This window comes from Narcine bancroftii, chromosome 9 (assembly GCF_036971445.1).
Source record: "Narcine bancroftii isolate sNarBan1 chromosome 9, sNarBan1.hap1, whole genome shotgun sequence".
NCBI classification, from domain to species: Eukaryota; Metazoa; Chordata; class Chondrichthyes; order Torpediniformes; family Narcinidae; genus Narcine; species Narcine bancroftii.
Genome location: NC_091477.1, coordinates 11534841 through 11555084, shown reverse-complemented (window position 1 = coordinate 11555084; position 20244 = coordinate 11534841). Strand labels below are relative to the sequence as shown.

Genomic DNA, 20244 nt, shown 5'->3' with positions numbered 1-20244 from the left:
CAACATGGCGTTTTTATTTCATCTATGTTATCTGCAGACTTTTGTGTTCTACTGCTGGGTATTCTCAAGCAGGTCACCAGCATGCACAACGAGAGAGCAACAGAGTGATCATTTCCTCCACCTCCGTCTCCTGGCAGTCCACTTCAGCTCTGAATTTAGATCAGCAAATGTACATTGTTCCTCCACAACATTTTTCCATTCTCCACTACGAGCCCAACTCTAGTCTTAAATGATAATAGGAACAGATTTATGCTGGCTGGTTCTTTGCTTCTATTGAGAAACAAATGATCTTCTCTAAACTCATTTTACATAGGAACAATTGATCATCCAAGGCTGGATTAGAAATGTTTATACAGTAAAACCCCTTGTATCCGGCACCTAGGGGAAATTGGTTGATGCCGGTTAAGTGATTTTTTCCGGTTGCTTGAGATTGTGAGTTACATGATTGGTGAACGGCAAGGCGTGCCAATTTAAAGCTTCCATATTTTTTACCTATTTATTTTCTGTGTTTTTTTTTTATTGGCCTTCAGGCTGCTGATTGCTTGAATTTCTGATAACAGGGGATTTACTGTACCCGAGTTAAATTGAGGTTTTGAAAATTATGGTTATTTGCAAAAAGACTGTAATTACATCAGCGATTTGCAATTTACTTTAATAGGATTGAGGGACACCATTGTCACTTTCAGTTTAAGAGAAATTAATCAGGATCGTTCGATTTCCGTTCAACCTGATTGCACAACAGTGCCATGGAAAGGATCACAGTTTGATTGTGCGGAGGCTGAGGATTATATTTTTGAACTGGAAATAATTGTTATTATTCCTGACAACATATGGTAAAACCCTGGACTGAGCCAAACCTGTGCTGTCCGCCATATGGCCTGCAGTCAATGAGCAAAAGAATAAATGACATTAGTTTCCACACCACTGATGACCCGATTACAACATGAAAGGTCACGAAAGAGATACTTCTGCAGCCAACTCTGCCAAATGTCCTGGTTGTAAGGCATTCCGTGAATACCATGCCTGACCTTCAAAGTGATTATTTCACCCCACCATGGGTATTATAATGCACTGTGTTAGCGCATCAAGCCATGTTTTGAACCAAGATGTGGGCTTTATCGCAACAGATTAATGGGATGATATTTGTGGCTGCAGTTTGGGAAGTCTGTTCAAATAGAAGATTGTGTTTCCATTATAGACTCAAGAAACACCTTGACAGATCTACATATGCAGACTTCCAAACAAAAGTTTTCTGTGATCACTTACAGATTAAGTAAAAGTAACAGCTGGAAGCATCCAGAATGATATTGTAAATTAAGTTGTTAACTTCTTAAATGACAATAAGCAAAGTTTTAAAAAAAACATTGTGTAGTTCAAATTAACCAACAGTATCCATTTACAAATGAAATGCCATGATTCAGGTAAATAAACATTTTTTTTTAAATTATATATATTTTAAATCTAGCCATCTAGAAATTGGTTAGATTAATGGACAAAGATGAGTTTTAAAGTTGTAAGTTGTATCAGTGTAATGTTGGGCAAAAAATATGATGGAAGACAAATTAAATTGTCATAGAAAAGATTTGGCTCCTTAACCATGCAACGTAAAAAGAGAAATTTGTCTTTAGTCACTTGCGCTAAACTCATGAAAGAGTATTGTATTCTTTTCCACATATTCAGTTCCTTTGACTTCAGCACTACCAAATAAGGAAACTTAAAAACTTATATTTTTTTTAAATTTAAAATCTAGACATACAGCATGGTAACATGTTATTTCGACACACCAGTTACCGCCCAATTTGCAGCTAATTAATCTATACCCCCTTTACGTTTCAAACGATGGGAGGAAACCGGAGCCACTGGGGAAAACCCATGCAGACATGGGGAGAACATACTAACTCCTTATAGACAGCATGGGATTCAAACCCCAGTCCTGATCACTGGCGCTGTAAAGGTGTTGCATTAACTGCTATGCCTATCACAGTGAAAGGAATCAGAGGGTGGTACAGGAGCAGTGTCTTTCAGATTGGAAGCCTGTAACCAGTGATGTGGTGCAGGATCAGTACTGGGTCCACATTTGTTGGTTATCTACATTAATGATATCTACATTAATAAAATACCGAATTTCATGACTTGATTCTGATTTTGATTCTGAATGAGAATGTAGTTAGTTTGGTTTGTAAGTTTGTGGGTGACATCAAAATAGTGGACAATGTCTAAGGTTACAACAGGATCAAGCTTATCTTTTGAATGAGCCACTGAATTGCAAATGGGATTTAAGTTAGATAAAGGCAAGGTGTTGCATTTTGTTAAGTTAAACTAGGGCAGGACTTGCACAGTAAATGGTAGGTCTCTGGGAGAGTTATGCAACAGATTGACCTAGGGATACAGGTTCATAGTTCATTCTATGTGATGATACAAGTAGACACGTGACAAAGAAGGCATTTGGCATGCTTGCCTTTGATTAGAACATTCAGTACAGGAGTTGGGACATGATGTTACAGCGGTCCAATGCGTGGGTAAGACCACATTTGGAATATTGAAGTCCTTGTCACCCAGCTATTGGAAGGGTAGAACTATACAGCAAAGGGACCGGAAAAGATTCACATAGGTGTTATTGGGATTGAGTTAGAGAAGAGGCTAGACAGGACCTTGTTCCCTGGAGTGTAGGAGACTGAAAGGCGACCTTAAGGAGGTATATAAAATCATGATCGGCACAGAATTATTTTCTTTCCCTTGGTCGGGTGTCAAGTGGGCATAGGTTTAAAGTGAGAGCAAAAGACTTAAAAAGGATCTTTGGGTCAACTTTTTCCCAAAGGTGGTTGGTAAATGGAATAAGCTGCTGATGGAAGATGTACAGGCAAGTGCAATTACAATATTTGAAAGATATTTGGATAGGTACATAGATGAGAAGGGTTTTGAGGGATACAGGGCAAACACAGGCAAATAGGACTAGCACAGGCAGCTTGGTCAACATGCACAAGTAAGGCTGAAAGCCCAAATTCCATGCTGTAAAACTCGATGGCTTCATTACCAAGGTGCTAAATAGGACCATTCATATCTGAGTCTGAATCTTGTTATGAAAGACTACCAGCCATCGTGACGTTATATTGGCTACATCAGTGTGCTTTCTTACAATGTTGCATGCCAACCACCTGTCAAGCATAGTTAAGAGGCCAAACTCTGTTATTCAATGAACAAATATGATGGATAAGCAAAATTAAAGGAGATCTGGAATGAAACAGATTTACTCAGAAGATTGGACAGCATCATACAGAAACAGAGGATCGATGACATTTTAACAATATTTTGACTGTCCTTTCAATGATGTGCTAAACCAGTGATTTTCAAACTACTTTCCACTCACATACCACCTTAAATAATCCCAAAACCATTGGTACTCTGTGATAGGTAATGAATTGCTTAAGGTGGTATATGAATGGAGGACAAAAGGTTGAGAACCACTGTTCTAGATCTGATTGTTACTGAAATATTTTGCTTGAGAAAAATTGCCATTGGCCCATTTCCTTTGGAGTTAATGAAACCCTACACATAACGAGTCAATTAGGGCCGATTAAAACAATGGTTTTCAAACTTTTTCTGTCTACGCACATACCACCTTAAGTTATCCCTTACTAATATCGCCTCAAACCGTGCATCTTGGTGCCTCACAGTTCGGCGGGCAGCAACCTCCTTTGAAGAAGACCGCAGAGCCCACCTCACTGACAAAAGATAAAGGAGGAAAAACCCAACACCCAACCCCAACCAACCAATTTTCCCCTGCAACCGCTGCAACCGTGTCTGCCTGTCCCGCATCGGACTTGTCAGCCACAATCGAGCCTGCAGCTGACGTGGAGCTTTACCCCCTCCATAAATCTTCGTCCGCAAAGCCAAACCAAAGAAAAAGAATCACAGAGCACCTATGGCATAGGGATTATTTAAGGTGGTATATGAGTGGAAAGAAAAAGTTTGAAAACCACTGTGCTAAACTAACAGAGGTGCTTTCAGCCAAAGTTACATTTACCTGCTTCTGTCAATGGGTTTCAATAAGAAAGAATGAAGGTACATTAATACATTTCCTGCCTCAGGACATCAAACACCATTTCACAGCATGAAGAGTAATGTGATTATATTCTAAATGTTAGTTTCGGCACAAGGGAGTGCCCTTGTAAAACATGTTCAACTCTTTTACACATGTGTGAAAAATCAAATGATTTAGCATGTGGCGGGATGCCGTTAGGCAGACTAACCAGTCCCACTTGTAACACACGTGGCAGGGCAACCGGCCAAAATGGCGCTGTCGGGGGTTTCCCCTTCGACCTCGGCACCTAGCTCAGAAGCCCACGCTTGGGGACCCACGTGACGCCCTGGTGACGTCAGCGCCCCCAGCGTGGTTCTCAGCCAGGTCTGGGCTGGGAGTATCAGGCCAGCCAGGCAGCCTGCAATCAATCAGTTCTGCTCACTGAGCTCAACCCGTCTGGTTGTGTGTTATTTCAGTTGCATTGTAGCTGCCGCTGCAAGCACACCATTCAAAAGACATTCAGAGTATCTACAAATACTCTCTGAAAGTGGCAACATTGTAGACAGAATGGTGAAGAAACATATTCCAGTGATTTTTTTTTAAATTCTAGATTTCCATCAGCTTTTTTTTTGGTTTTCCATCATATTGTTCATTGATTAAAGGAGATTGGCCTCTTAACTATGCTTGACAGATGGCTGGCATACAACTTTGTAAGAAAACATGGTAACACAGCCAACATGGTGTCATGATAACTGAGGGTCGGAATCTGCACCTGACCATTAAAGACATGGTGGTCTGATTAACAACCTTGGGAATGAAGATTGGAGTCCACCATCCAGGCAACCTCTTGTGCTCTTGCTTCTATGCTTCTTCCAAATATTGTTCAATATGGAGGCATACCATTTACGAGAGCTGAGGGAGGGAGATCAGTTGAATGTGGATTTGAATAAATAAAATGTGATGTTACTGATGGCACCGTTTTGGATCATTAATTCCCTCAGAATGTTAGCTAAGGTGCCACTAAGGAAATGAGTTGGCAACTGCTTCTCTGTTTGTCTCAGAAGTGATTGGTAGTTCAGCAACAACAACATGAAATTTTAATGCAGCATTAACATAATGAAACACCAAAACTGGCTCACAGGTGTTTGGGTCAAATAAAATTTGACTTAAGATTCAAGATTTCTCCATTGTCATGTAATAAAAAATGTGTATTATGGCATGTAATTGCCGTTAGTCTGCTGGAAGGCAGATATTGCCAGATGCCTCTTACAGTCAGAGAGAGAAGCGAAAGAGAATCCTCCCAGAGTCACTGAGTGTCCATGGATTCGCCTCCAGTGCTCCCGCAGTCACACAGACTCCAGTCCAAGCCATCAGCAACCCAGGTTCCAGATCTGAACCTCCGACAAGGCCAGGAAGCCTTCAGCACCCTCGGCTGGCACCCTCTTGCTTCCCGGTTTCAATACCTGCTACCCCTTCAGCCAGTCTCCAGCAGTGCACAGCCTGGTGTAAATCCTTTGACTGCACAGTCCACAGCCTGCATGGGATCCTTGCCTCGAGTCGTCAACAGCCCTCCATCTGTGTGTTCCTCAGCTGCAGACTCCTCACTGGTCCACCACTGTGGTCACCGTAGGTCATCTCATCTGCTTCTCCTTCTCAAACGGAGAATGGTCTCCCCATTTTCTGTTGTCCTGCCCCAGTCCTCTGCTTCCCCAGAATCTGCAACCCCCCGATCATAGGTGCCACCATCTTGACTCGGTCCTTGTAAAAAGAAATTAGGGTAAGAAAAAATATTAAGTTGTTATTGTTGTTGACAATTAACTGCTTGGCTAAAAGAGTTAGTTTAAAAGAGCATTTTAAATAGGCAAGAAAGGCCATGAGACAAAGTTTAGGAATGAAATTCCAATGCTTGGGACCATATTGGTGAAAATGTCCATCGATGATGGACCAATAATTTTCAAGAATGATCAAGAGACTGGTTTCACAGTGGACAGATATCTGGAAGAGCCTAATGCACAAAAGTACTGGAGAAACTTAGCAGGTCACACGGTGTACACAGGAAGCAAAGAACCAATGGTTCAGGCCTGAGCCCTTTGTCAAGGTAAGAGGAAGAAGCAGACAGACTCCTGAAAGAAAAGGTGGGGGGGGGGGGAGGAAGAAAGATGGCACAGGGTGAGGACCACAGGCTAACAAGAGGTCAGAGGTGGACATGGGTGGAGAGCATAAAGGAAAAATGCTGATGAAAGGAGGAAGGGAAGCAGAGAAGGAAAGGGATGGGGAGCTGAAGGGAAGGAGAGAGGAACAGGGAAAGAAAGAGACAGGGGAGGGGCCTAACAGAAACCAGAGAAATCAACGTTAATGTCTTCTGGTTGGAGGGTGCCCAGACGGAATATTAGGTGTTGTTTCTCCAGTTTGCTGGTGGCCTCAGTTTGGCAGTGCTTAGAAAATAAAGATAAATATCAATCTTTTTCTTTTACAGAAAAATATAAATTAATATCTTTTAAAATTACAACCCTGTACCTTTTGGAGGATGAGAGCAAACTGGAGTACTGGGGGTTGCCACACATACAAGGGGAGAATGTACAAACTCCTTACAGACAGTGCCGGATTAGAACCTGGGTGGCTGGCACTGTGATAGCATGGTGCTAAGCGTTATACTAATTGTGCCATGTTTGATAGTCGGATTTGTTTTGGTTTTCTCACAAACCTTATTTCAACAGAATTTATAAAATAACTAATTAGAAGAAAAGAAAATGAAATCTCACTTCAACTTCATAAATTTCTAATACAGAGGAGGTAAGCCATCTGAACCATTGATTAGATGTCTAAGCAAGCAACACTTTTAAAATAAAGTTTGTTGTTTATAATTTTGTTCCCCAAGAAAGGGACTGAAACATTTCCAACATAGGTAAGCAAATGCCATGTGATCAGTGACGATAAAACAGTGACTTAACTCAAAGGGATTCTTAAGTTTGTTTGCAGTTCACCCCAGAAAACTATTCTGTCTTTAAGTAATGTCTAGGTTGCACTCAATGGCAGCCTGCCAATTGAGTAGTTGGATACTTTGCCAAAATCATAAAATTGGCTGTTTCAGTTTTCAAAGAATGTGATTTGTTAATCATACTTGAGCAATGAGCACCCTACAGTGATTAATTACATTCTGTGAGATCAGGTTTTATTGTTCAATGCTTTTATTCAATGTATCAAGTACAATTTAGAGATTAATTAGGCTGCTATGTAAAGTGGCAATGCACTGCCAACATCACTTGTTGATAACAGTCAATATCTTTCCTCAGCTGATTAATCAATATTCTTTTGTTCTAAACCACTTGACAGAAGCACTGTTGGTAACATGGGTGTAGAATGTACTGTGACTTCAATCTAATACCAAGTTGACTGCATAATGAAGAGTAAAACTGTTGGGCTGTACTTAAGGCCAGATTTGAAGGAAAACCTCAGGATTGGAATTGTTGGCATCCATATCTAGAGGAACAGGATATAACTGCAGGGATGTGATGTTGAGGCTATATAAGGCACTGGTGAGGCCTTACAGAGTACAGCTTTGGGCTCCTTATTTAAGAAATGCTGTGCTGGCATTAGAGAGGGTTCAGAGGAGATTGACAAATTTGATTCCTGGAATGTAAGCAGCGTTTGGCGGCTTTTGGGACTGTACTCCTTGGAGTTTCAAAGAAGGAAGGGGAACCTCATGGAAGCCTTTCGAATGTTGAAAGGCCTGGACAGAGTAGATGTAGCAAAGTTGATTCCCCTGGTAGGGGAGTCTAGGACATGAGGACACAACTTCAGTATTGAAGAGTGCCCATTTAAAACAGAGATGCAGAGGAATTTCTTTAGCCAGAGAATTGGTATAAAGAGCAGCTGTGGAGGACAGGTTGTTTGTGTATTTAAGGCAGGTATCTGAATAATCGGAGTATCAAAGGTTTTGGGGAGAAGGCAAGGGAATGGGGCTGTGGGAGAATAGAGTAGAATGGCAGAGAGGACTTGATGAGCCAAATAGCCTACTTTTGATTCTATATCTTTTGGTCTTATGTAAATATCAAGTGGTATTGATCAGAGGGACCACATTTAGGAGGCAAAATTTCATTCACACTGAGGCAGCCTCTCTGTCATGAAAATCAAGAGCCTTTAGATACTGGAAATCTGAAATAAATACAGGAAAAGGTGGAAATCCTCAGCAGACCAGGCACCATCTAATCCACAGATGTTTCCAGAAAGGCTGGGAGTTTCCAGAATTTCCTGTGTTGGTTACAACCTTCATTACTTTGTGTGGAACAAACCGTTTTGCAGGTTTGATAGATATGTCAGCTTGTATCACTGTAATCTCATGGCATAACATAAACCTCACTCCATCGCTACCGTACATCCCTGGCCCTATGAGAACACTCGAAAATGCCAGAGGCATACCATAAATTGAGCTTTCAACCTGATGAAATGACAACGTAGGGCATTGTTAGAGATATGGAATATGTATTAATCCCTGTTTAGGTGGAGGGATAGCACAAGACTCACCTGTTGCTCAGGAGCAGGTGAAATTTTAAGGTTTGATTAAAAATCCAATAAAATGAAAATCTTTCTACAAATTTTTTTTTGTGTGGGTCAACCAGGTGCGGGATCAGGAGGTCCCAGTGAAGCGGAACTTTGTCCGAGTTAACATTAATGTGGAGGATTCCAATGACCATCCACCCAAGTTTACTAGTCCTGCTTATGAAGGCAGTATAATAGAAAATGCACCACTCGGATCTGAAGTTCTGCAAGTGACTGCTTTGGACAAGGACACGGGAATCAATGCAGAAGTCATGTACTCCATTCAATCAGGTAAATATCAAAATAAGATCATTTTAATTTATACATGCACACTTACAGCACAGTAACTGACCTCATGGTGCCCAATTGCACCTATTTGACCAATACCTCTGGTACATTTTATGAATGGGGAAGGAAACTGGAGCACTTGGAGGAACCCCACACCGACATAGGGAGAACATACAAACTCCTTACAGACAGGGCAGGATTCAAATCCCTTGATGACTTGAATTTCATTCAATTGTTAAACGTGTATAACTGGGAATGAATGAACATTTAATGGGTCTTTTTACATATTAGTCCACAAGATTTACATTCCCATCATGACTGCAATAAAACTTTGTTATCTAGTTTTGGGGTGTTTGCTTCCACTTATGACCATTCAATGTTCAGAGAGCATCATTCCTGAACTTGCTAATCAGTGGATTGAATCCAGGATGCCACCTTCTCCCTTAGGTTGCAGCTGATGAATGCACACTTCGAGCTGGTGACCAAAGGGAAACTTCTCAGTTCCCTGTGTTCTTCAATTCTTTGAAAAGAGCCACGCATCTTGTGATTTTACTCCTCCTGGTTGACCAATTCCTTAATTGCAATGCTGTTACAGCGCCAACGACCCGGGTTCAAATCCAGCGCTGTCTGTAAGGACTTTGTTCATGCTCCCCGTTTCTGTGTGGGTTTCCTCCAGGTGCTCTGATTTCCTCCCACCTTTCCAAATGTACGGGGGATGTAGAGCCTGTTGGCCGGTAGAGCCTGTTACCGCGCTGTATGCCTAAATTTAAATTTAATTGTTACTCTACCTAAAAGTGAACAAGTGAAGAATATGCACTAATGTAGGGCCCAAATAGATTGATCCACAATAATTTCCCTTTCAACAGCAAAAAGCATATGCATTTTACCCCTTTTTTTATTGTTAACATTTAAAGAGCTGTTGAAGAAGTTTAGACAGTCATCAAGAGCTTGTGTACTACTTTGGGTCATAACATTTTTGTCCTTGATCTCGTATCCTGAGGTGCATTCCCTTCTATTTACTGTTCATGTCAAGGAATAACATTTCTTCCAAATGTTTTTCAGGCAACAGTGGCAACGTTTTTGCTATCGACCCTACATCAGGCAAGATCACTGTGGCCAAGAAGCTGGACCAAGCAGTCAAAGGATCCTACAGCTTGATTGTAAAAGCCAAGGACCAAGGCTATCCTCAGCTCAGTTCGCTCGTCAGTGTTGATCTCATTATCATAGTGTCTGATAATTCACCCCCCAAGTTTCTGATGAAGGAGTATTTTGCAGAAATCAGTGAAGCAACTGACATCGGATCATCAGTGGTAATGGTGTCTGCCTCCAGCCAATCAGCAGTCACTTATGAAATTAAGGGCGGAAACATAGATGACACATTTCATATCAACTCCTTTTCTGGTGTGATATCAGTTCATAAGAAGTTGGATTTTGAAACCGTTTCCTCTTATAAGTTAAAGATTCAAGGTACCAATATGGCTGGACTATACACCAACCTTATGGTATCAATAGACATTTTAGATGAAAATGACAATGCTCCTGTCTTTTTAAAGTCACAATACATTGGTAAAATTGTTGAAAATTCTTCAATAAACAGCCTCGTGTTGGATGACAGAAATGCACCTCTCGTAATCCAAGTCACCGACAGAGACCAAGATATCAATAGGATGTTAGTGTATCAGATCATGGAACCTGATATATTGAAATACTTCACTATTGATTCCAACTTGGGAACCCTCAGCACGGCATCAGTCATCGACCACGAAATGAACTCTGTTTTTCATCTCACGGTGCAGGTGCATGACCGTGGGCATCCAAGTCTATTTGCATCAGAGGTAGCAAAGGTCACCATAATGGTAACAAACATCAATGATTGCCCGCCAAGGTTTGAGAAAGACCTGTATGAATCCACTTTACTGATACCTGCTCACAACGGAACCGCTGTTCTCACAGTTAAAGCAATAGATTCTGACTCTGTTAGCTTTTCAAAGATTATGTACAGTATAGTAGAGGGGAATAATCAAAAGGCATTTGATATTGACTCGTTGACTGGTTTAATTTATGTCAAGAACACAATTAATCTCAAGGGCCATTTTGAATTGACAGTTAGAGCAACTGACGGTACATACAAAAGTACTGCAGTGGTAAAAATAAAAGTATCCATTATAAAGGAAAGTGGCCTAACATTTGCTCAGAACTTGTATTCATTCTCAATGTTAGAAAACACTACGCTGGTTGAAACCTTGGGTGTCGTGAAAGCTTCAGGCAATCAGTTGAATGAACCCATCTTTTATTACATATTAAATCCAGATGAAAAGTTCAGAATAATCTACACATCAGGGGCTTTTCAAACAACTGGAGTGGTGTGTGATCGTGAGGAACAGGAAATCTATGAATTGGTTGTTGAGGCCCGCGACATGAGGGTGCCTCCCAGAGTGGCCCATACCTTGGTCAAAGTCTTTGTGGAGGACAGGAATGACAATCCACCAGAATTTGTCCATTTGCCTTATCTAACCACTGTCCAAGATGATGCAGAACCAGGTGATGTTATATATCAAGTCACCGCTGAAGATAAAGACACTGGAGACAATGCAGTTATCTATTATAGCCTTCTAAATCACCATGAGTACTTCTGGATTGATCCCTACCTTGGAGATATTTCACTCAGTGAGCACCTTGACGCTGAAGCTGCAGATAAGTATAGATTAACTGTTATAGCTCAGGATAGAGGGGATCCTCCACTTCATACACAGGCTGATGTGGTCGTCACTGTCAGAGATAAAATCACTCCTGTGTTTGAGAAAGCCTACTACAGGGTTAATGTACCTGAAAATATTTCGCCCTACACTCCAGTTTTCCATGTGCATGCCCACAACCCTTCAGGATTCCGTGTGATCTACAACATTGTCACAAAGAGCACACTGCACTTGTTCTCCATTGAGTTCAAGGCTGGCGTACTGAGCGTAATCGATTCTTTGGATTATGAAAGGCAGACCAAGTATGTGCTGACTGTGAGAGCAACAGATTCAGTGACTGGGTTTTATGCAGAAGCCATCATTGAGATCAACGTTGAAGATGTTAATGACAACATTCCCACTTTTATAGAAACAGTCTACAGTGCAACAATATCTGAGGCTTCAGCCATTGGCACTTCTGTGGTGAGAGTGAGTGCAACTGATGCTGATTCAGGAAGAAATCAAGTTATTAGTTACCAGTTTGCAGCTATTACCAATGGTTCAGAATATTTCCATATTGACACCACTAATGGTCTAGTAACAACGACACGCTCACTTGATTATGAACAGACACAGCACTACACTCTTACAGTTCGGGCAGTGGATAACGGCATTCCTCCATTAAGTAGTGATGTCCTTCTGAATGTGAACATTTCAGATTTTAATGATAATCCACCTATATTCCGACAGAACCAGTATGAAACAACTATAAGTGAAGTGGCCACTTGTGGCCATTTTGTTATACGGGTACAGGCAAGAGATTCAGACAGCATGGACATCAATAATTTGGAGTATATCATCTTGGAAGGGAATGAACAGAGACACTTTACAATTGGAACAAAATCAGGAATCATTTCTGTATCTAATTCTTGCAAGAAAATATTGGAAGCAAATTACCATATGAATGTGTCTGTTTCTGACCGGGTTTTCAGGCGATCTATACCGGTCCAAATTAGAACTTCCAAGGCAAATAAATACAAGCCCATGTTTGATCAAAACATCTACGAGGTTGAACTTGCTGAAAATGCGAAGGTGGGGACACATGTGATTCAACTCTTAGCTGTAGATCCAGATTCTGGTCCATATGGCCACATCGACTACACGATCATCAATAAGTTAGCAAGGGAGAAATTTAGTATAGATAACAGTGGTCATATTTTAACCTCACAGAAATTGGATCGCGAAAACTCAACGGAGAAACTCATTGCCATTAAAATAATGGCAAAAGATGGAGGTGGCAAGGTGGACTTTTGTACAGTACATATTATATTGACTGACGAAAATGACAATGCACCTCAGTTCCAAGCAACTGAATACAAAGTTCACATTCCTGCAAGCACCCTTAAGGGAGCACCTGTCATTCAGATTGTGGCTGTCGATGCTGACGAAGGAATGAATGCAGATGTCACCTACTCTGTGGCCTCCAGTGGAGAGAAGATCGAGGAGATATTGGAGATCAACCCTCTCACTGGGTTCATCACTATCAAGGAGAGCTTGGTTGGATTGGAGAACAGTTCATTTACCTACTATGTGAAAGCGCAGGATGGGGGCTCCCCGCAGCAAGACTCCTGCGTTCCTGTCACTGTCAAGGTTATCCCGCCTGAACTGTCCATCCCACGATTCTCAGAACCACTGTACTCCTTCTCGGCTTCCGAGGATCTCCCAGCTGGGTCAGAGATTGGTCTAATCACGGCAGAGGCTGACCAACCAGTCATTTATAGTCTGGTGAAAGGAAATACTGATGAAAGTAACAAGGATGGAGTGTTTATCCTTGATAGAAATACAGGAACCTTGAAAATTGGCAAGAACATTGACCATGAAAAGACAAAGTGGTACCAAATTGATGTAATTGCCCAATGTTTCCATGGGAACATCGAGGTTGCTTCTTCAGTGTCCATCAATATCCAGGTGAAGGACGTCAATGACAACCAACCTGTATTTGAGGCAAATCCCTACAAAGCCTACATCCCAGAAAACATGCCAGCGGGTACCACAGTCATACAAGTAACTGCCAATGACCAGGATACAGGAACCAATGGGCATGTGACCTATAGCCTTTCCAGCGAATTTGATGACGTTGCAGATGTTTTTGCCATTGACAGCGTGAGTGGATGGCTGAGCACATTGAAGGAGCTGGACTGTGAAGCAAAGAGTAAGTACAAGTTCGTTGTGGTGGCATTCGATCAAGGCGGAAGAGTGCAGTTGTCTTCAACTGCCGTCGTAGAGGTTGAGGTCACTGACGAAAACGACAATCCCCCACAATTCACAAGGAGCGTCTACAGGGGTTCACTCAGTGAAGACAGCACACCTGGGGAAGCGGTGGTTGTCCTCCGTATGGTGGATGCCGACATTACAGAATCTAACAGAGAAGCCACCTGCTACATTACAGGTAACTGGCAAAATATATTCAGGCCGTCGCTGCTGACGTTTGGATGTTATGGGTGTAATTTATAGCTTTGCATTTGCAGAAAATGCTTGATTTCCATTCATCTCATGGGACAAATTTTACATGTATGAAGGAATTAGTCAATGTAATTCACTGTTGATTGAATTCTCCCTCCCATTATCTTCGTATCATCTTATTTTAAAATAATTTCTCTCTCCTGTGACTGAACCCCGATCTTGATGATCTGTTTCATGTGCTTAAACGAAAACTGAAAATGCAGGAAACATTCAGCAGGTCGGGAAACATGGGTAGAGAGGGAAAGCGGAGTTAACATTTCAGGCTTGAGAGCCATGGTCAGAAGTGAGGAAAAAGTTAAAAATTAAGTTTATATTTAAACGTTCAGGACGGAAAGAGGCCCTTCCAGCACACAAGCCGGTGCCACCCAAATATCCCAATGAGCCCCGTAAGTATTTGAAAGGTGGGAGGAAACCAGAGCACCCGGAGGAAATCCACACAGACACGGGGAGAATGTACCAACTCCTTACAAACAGTGCAGGATTTGAACTCTGGTCGCTAGTGCTGTAATGGTGCTGTGCTTAACCACTATGTTAACACGAACAGTGATCTTCACTGTTCTCTGGTATCTATCATTATTGAAGCAGGTTCTTAATCATTAATGCTGGAAGCAAATATGAAAGAGTGGGCCTTAAATTATGGAAGAATTTTTTTCAGAGCTTGGAAATTTGGAATAAAAGCTGCATTCTCCCTTCTGAACGATGGAAAGGGATCGAGTTCTGTTGTGAATAATATTCAGCAGATTCCTGGTGGATCTCTGTCAAAAGCACAAGAGATTTGAGTCCTAATGCAGATTGAATTCTAGAATCATAGAATCATCCAGAGAGGAAACAGACCCATCGGCCCAGCCTGAGACACAGTCATCCCACTTGCTTTCCCCTGGCCCACATCCCATTCTATCCATGTATCTGACTCATTTTTTTCTTGCACATTGCAAGAGTACCTGCCTCAACCAACTTCTCCGGCAGCCCATTTCATACTCCCACCAACCTCGTTACCCCTCAGGTCCCTGTTAAACCAAAGACCTCTGGTTACGGATTCCCCTATTCCGAGCAAGGATTCTTTGTGTTCCCTTGATCTATTCATTTCATGATTTTGAGTCTTGTTCTGGCAAGGGAGAAATATATGAAGGACTGCAAACCCATTTTCCCTTTTTTAATTCCTCAGCCTGTCCATATTTAATTATTTTAAACCATCAGTTATGAATGGATTTTTATATTAAAAATATAATTGTTCAAAATTCATTCAAGTTTAGTGTCATGTGTACCAAGGTGGTTGTTTTGTGAGCAGGTCAATAGATATCTCAGATACGTATACTACTATGAGCAAGACACAATACCAAAATATAAAAGTGCAGAGTTATAGAGATCAGTTGGTACAGAGCACAGCTGTATAATTTTACCATTGCAAGGTTCATTCAGCATTAAAAACACATGATGCTGGAGAAACTCAGCAGGTCAAACAGTGTCCTTTATATAGCAAAGTTTAAAAATACATAACTGATGTTTTTGGTTATGTATTTTCAACTTTGCTAAATAAAGGACACTGTTTGACCTGCTGAGTTTCTCCAGCATCGTATGTTTTCTATTCCACCACAGTGTCTCCAGATTTTTGTGCTTTACTTCATTCAGCATGAAATAAGCTGTCATTTAATCTGGTGGTGTGCAGTCTCGTACTCTAGAATCCTGATGGGCAGAGGGCAAAGAGAATGTGGCTGGAATGGGATGAGTCTTTATATTAATGTTGGTTTAGTTTGTTGTCACACAAAGCTACAATTAAATCTGTTACAAGGTTTGCCATCAAAACCTGAATTAACCATGTCTTTTGATAGACGGTGACCTCCTGGGCCAATTTGCTATTGAAAAGTTCCAAAACCAGTGGAGGGTTTATGTAAAGGAACCTTTGGACCGAGAGGAGAGAGAGAAATATGTTCTAAATATCACGGCTACTGATGGAAAGTTTCTGGCTGAGTCTACAGTTGAGGTCCTCGTCCATGATGTTAACGACAACAGCCCACACTGTGAACCGGTAATTATCCTACCAGAACAGTCATTGAACCTGATCTCACAATTGTGAATCTTAAAATTTTAACTTTAAATTTAAATTTAGATATTCAGCATGGGAACAGCCCCTTTCGGCCCACCTGCCCTTGCTGCCCAATTACACCCAATTCACCTACAATCACCCATACATTTTTGAAGCGTGGGAGGGAACCAGTGCACCCAGAGGGAACCCAAGAAGATACTGGGAGAACATACAACCTCTTTGCAGACAGCACCGGATTCAAACTCTGGCATTGTAACAACATTGCACTAACCACCACGCTAACTTTGCTGCCCTTCATCACACCAGGGGAAGACATCATGACTTGAGAAAGTAACAATTGTAGAAGGCACATATTTACTAGTATGCTTCTGAATTGAGAATAAAGACAGGAAACTCTTCGGTTGATTTTTTTTTAAATATATATATACACATGACTTGGCCTTTCCCTTCCCAGACGATGTACAGTGAGATCATTTCAGAAGGTGCACCTTGGGGGCAGTTCATCTTGAAAGTTTCTGCTAAGGACCCAGACGCTGGTACCAATGCTCAGATTACTTACACACTGCTGGGGCCAGGAGCAAACAAGTTTCGACTTGACCCACAGACAGGTAAGAAGTGGTTGATCTTGTAGCTTGTATGATAAGCAGCACTGCTGGTAGAGCTTTGGGAGGTTCTCAAGTTGCTAATGTAGAGAGTACAGCTCTCAGCGTTGCTTGAAAGAGTACATGAACTGGGTGGAGCGTAAAGATAGGCTGAGTAGGAAATCTCCTTTTGAGCAATAAGAATGAACCTCATCATCAGATCCGAGGTGTTTATTGTTTTGAATTACTTGGAATTGGTATGAACTATGCCTTTGCCTGAATCACCCCAAACCTTTTTCAAGGATTATAGAGGTCAGAAATGGATCATGTTTTAGATAGAAACACAAGATCCATACCTGCAATACACAAATCTGCTGGAGAAACTCAATAGGTCACTCGATGGGCCAAATCGCCTCACATTCCATTGTTTAGAAATGCCAATAGAACTATTTGTTCAACCGATATAAATAATGGAAAATTGAAACCACGTGAATGGAATGATTTGGCTCATGCTAAAAATGGTGATGTGCGATTTTTGCATTATATATATTTTCAATTTTTAAAAAAAGTAATATGTATTTTTAAACAATAAAATCCAGTATATCAAATAATAGTGAAGGCATGAAATAGGAACAAAAAATACAAAACAAAGTAAGAACAAAGTCCAACTCATTGTCCTTCTGCCATCTGTGGTATTGGAAGAGTCGTTAATTCGATTTTATTAATTCTATTTTGTTCTAAATGTCATTTGTCTCACTGGGTGGTGTCCTTGTCTCGAAGTCAACAGATTAGTTATTCAAATTCTATTCCAGAGAATTGCACAAAAATCTTTCTTACAAGGCCATTTCATGTCAGGCCTCCGCCTGGTGGCCAGCTACAAGATCGGATCTAAAACTTAAAACTTATCTTTCAGACAGCAGCCCTAAAAGGCTGGTCCAGCATCCCATTCATATCAAGAGGTACTTTGTAGCACCCTCCGGAGCCAATGGAGGCGGGGAGACTGGTACCATAGCGACCCTATGGTTCCCAGAACAGATCCAGCTGGGTGGGGGATTATGGATAGGGAAGACTGCCATTGCTCTGCCGCATTTTGAGCTGCAGCGAGTGGCCCTGAAGGCTGATGCGGCCCGGAGAGGCTGCACAGCCCACATCAACCACCGCCTGATGGATCCCGATGGCTTCTGCTGCCCCGCTGATTCCCACTGGCTCAATGGCCCCCGCTGCCCTGATGGCCTCTGCTACCTCGACAGCTCCCACAGCCCTGCCGGCCCCTCCCCTCTGCCCCTGCCTTGAGGGGGTCATGGAGGGAGAGGGGTGTGAGGGAAGATGGGTCACAGGCTGACGGCATAATCAGCTCGTCCCTAAACAGCCACTTGCAATGGCAGTACATTGAGGTCAGATGGAGGAGCACAGCGCTCCGCTGATTATCCTTCCCCGAGAAGGTTTGGAATTGGTGCCCCGGAGCCGGCCACGGCACATTCAGAAAGGTACATCTTTAGGTGTAAGGGCAAAGAACCTCCGCCTTTATAGACTAGTGTTTTCCCTGCTTGTAAGTGTCTTTCGCCAGACAGCTGTATTTGCAGGTTCTGCCATTTGGATCAAATATTAAAACTGTGTACTCCTTCCATGGGTGAGCAATATTCTGAAGAAGAGCTGAAGAGTTAAACTCAAGGCACTTTTTTTTGTGCATTGCTGCTCTGTGAGCTTGTTATGAACAAACAGGTTACCACACTTTCCAAATGAGAAAAGAAAGAGAAACACTTCGTGAGCACTTCTGGAAGTTGTGAAAGAGTCGATGGAAATGCATGTCTTTCTCTAATTGGGTCTGTTGGCGATCAAGCACTTATTCAAGTTGACAATTAGCAAAGCGGTTAGCTCGACACTATTACAGGGCCACTGACCCGAGTTTGTATCGCGTTGTCTGTAAGGAGTTTGAACATTCTCCCCATGTCTGAGTGGATTTCTTCCTGGTGCTCCTGTTTCTTCCCGCTATTAAAAACATGCAGGGGTTGGAGATTAATTGGGGTATTTGGGCTTGTGGACCGGAGGGGCCTGAATTACTGTGCTATATGTCTAAATTTAAAAGTATAGTTTAACCAGGAAGGCTACAGACTCTGCAACTTCAGTTTACACAAAAATGCTGGAGAAACTTATGCAGCGTTTTTTACGTGGCAAAGAAAAAGATATATAATCAACGTTTCGGACCTGAGCCCTTTGTCTTGACCTTTTTGAGTTTCTCCAGCATCTTTATGTAAACTTTATTCAAACAGAGATGATTTCATTTTAATCTGCCTCAGGCTAAAATGCTGTGCTGTTGTTGGATCCATTCATGGCGACGACTCCCAAAGTACACAGATGGAATTATAGGGTTGGAAGCTCCATCTGTAACCCCACCATCTGACTCGTGGTCCACTTAGTTAGATTAATTGCTCCAGCAATAACATAAAGCGATGTTTTCCTCATGACTTGCCAACTTGGATGGTTTGGCAGCATCCCCATTGATCACTCTTGCAAAGCGAATGCAGTTCAGATAGTTTCATTGAGAATCTCACCATATTTACATGGTTTGGCACCATCCCCATTGATCACTCTTGCAAAGCGAATGCAGTTCAGATAGTTTCATTGAGAATCTCATATTTACTTTGATGTATCATTACAGGTATGAGCAATGAAGGTGCTTTAACCAATCAATTTCACTCTTTATTTTGCTCTATGTTATACTTCTTCCTATATTGATTCCAGTGTATGACTGAGTGGAACTTAAAACTCTTAGAGTATGTTTCCGTCGCTTGTATCGGACCATACTCCATTTCAGGAATGATGGTTAGCTGGGTAAGCTTGGAAAGAGATACAGTAAAGCCCCTGGTATCAGGCACTTACGGGGATGGGTTCCTGATAAGTAAATTTTCCGGTTGCTTGAGACTCACTCTTACAATGCCTAACTAATACACCTGCTTTAAGAATAAACAGTTTAAAAGACAAAAACTATACTATACATACATGGAACAAATTTCACTTGCATGATTATATAAACCTTAAAGGATCTTGCTGTATTTTTAGTCACATTCTTTGAAAACATTTAGCCATCACTGCATCTCCAGAGAGCTGCCTGAAAGATGAACAATAACATTGTGGATAATTACTGCCCCTCCCCTAGATTTACAAATAAAGATGTATTTAATAATATACAAATAAAGACTCTTACAAAGCAGGAAGAAAGCCTCTTACTAGGTAGCAGAAAGTGGGAGACACCAATTTATTCAAACACAACTTTATTCAAACAGTTACTACGAGCAAAGCATGATCAAGGCACTCAGTTGGCTGAATATTTGCTCCCATCTTCACCAAAGGATTATGTGTTACTTGAGAGAACATTTACTTCTACAATTTTAAACTTTTATTTACATTTTTATTCATTTTAATTATTTTCCTTGATATATTTTTTTCCGGTTGCTTGAGGTACTGATTACTTGAATTCCGGATAACAGGAATTTTTGATGAGATTCATCATGTACCATCTTAAAAGTGCAGGACTCTGGGCTCTATGTCCGAGGTGTATACATGAAGATGAAT

At 41.5% G+C, this 20244-nt stretch overlaps 1 protein-coding gene across 1 annotated transcript in view; it reads left to right on the top strand.

The window, feature by feature from the left end:
- The window catches only part of LOC138743197 (protocadherin Fat 1-like), a 134331-nt gene that overhangs the window by 78288 nt on the left and 35799 nt on the right, over positions 1-20244 (top strand). The window contains exons 9-12 of the mRNA XM_069898149.1: positions 8641-8851; positions 9911-13972; positions 15876-16072; positions 16545-16698. Of these exons, the coding sequence (XP_069754250.1) occupies positions 8641-8851; positions 9911-13972; positions 15876-16072; positions 16545-16698 (4624 nt within the window). The remainder of the gene's footprint in view (positions 1-8640; positions 8852-9910; positions 13973-15875; positions 16073-16544; positions 16699-20244) is intronic.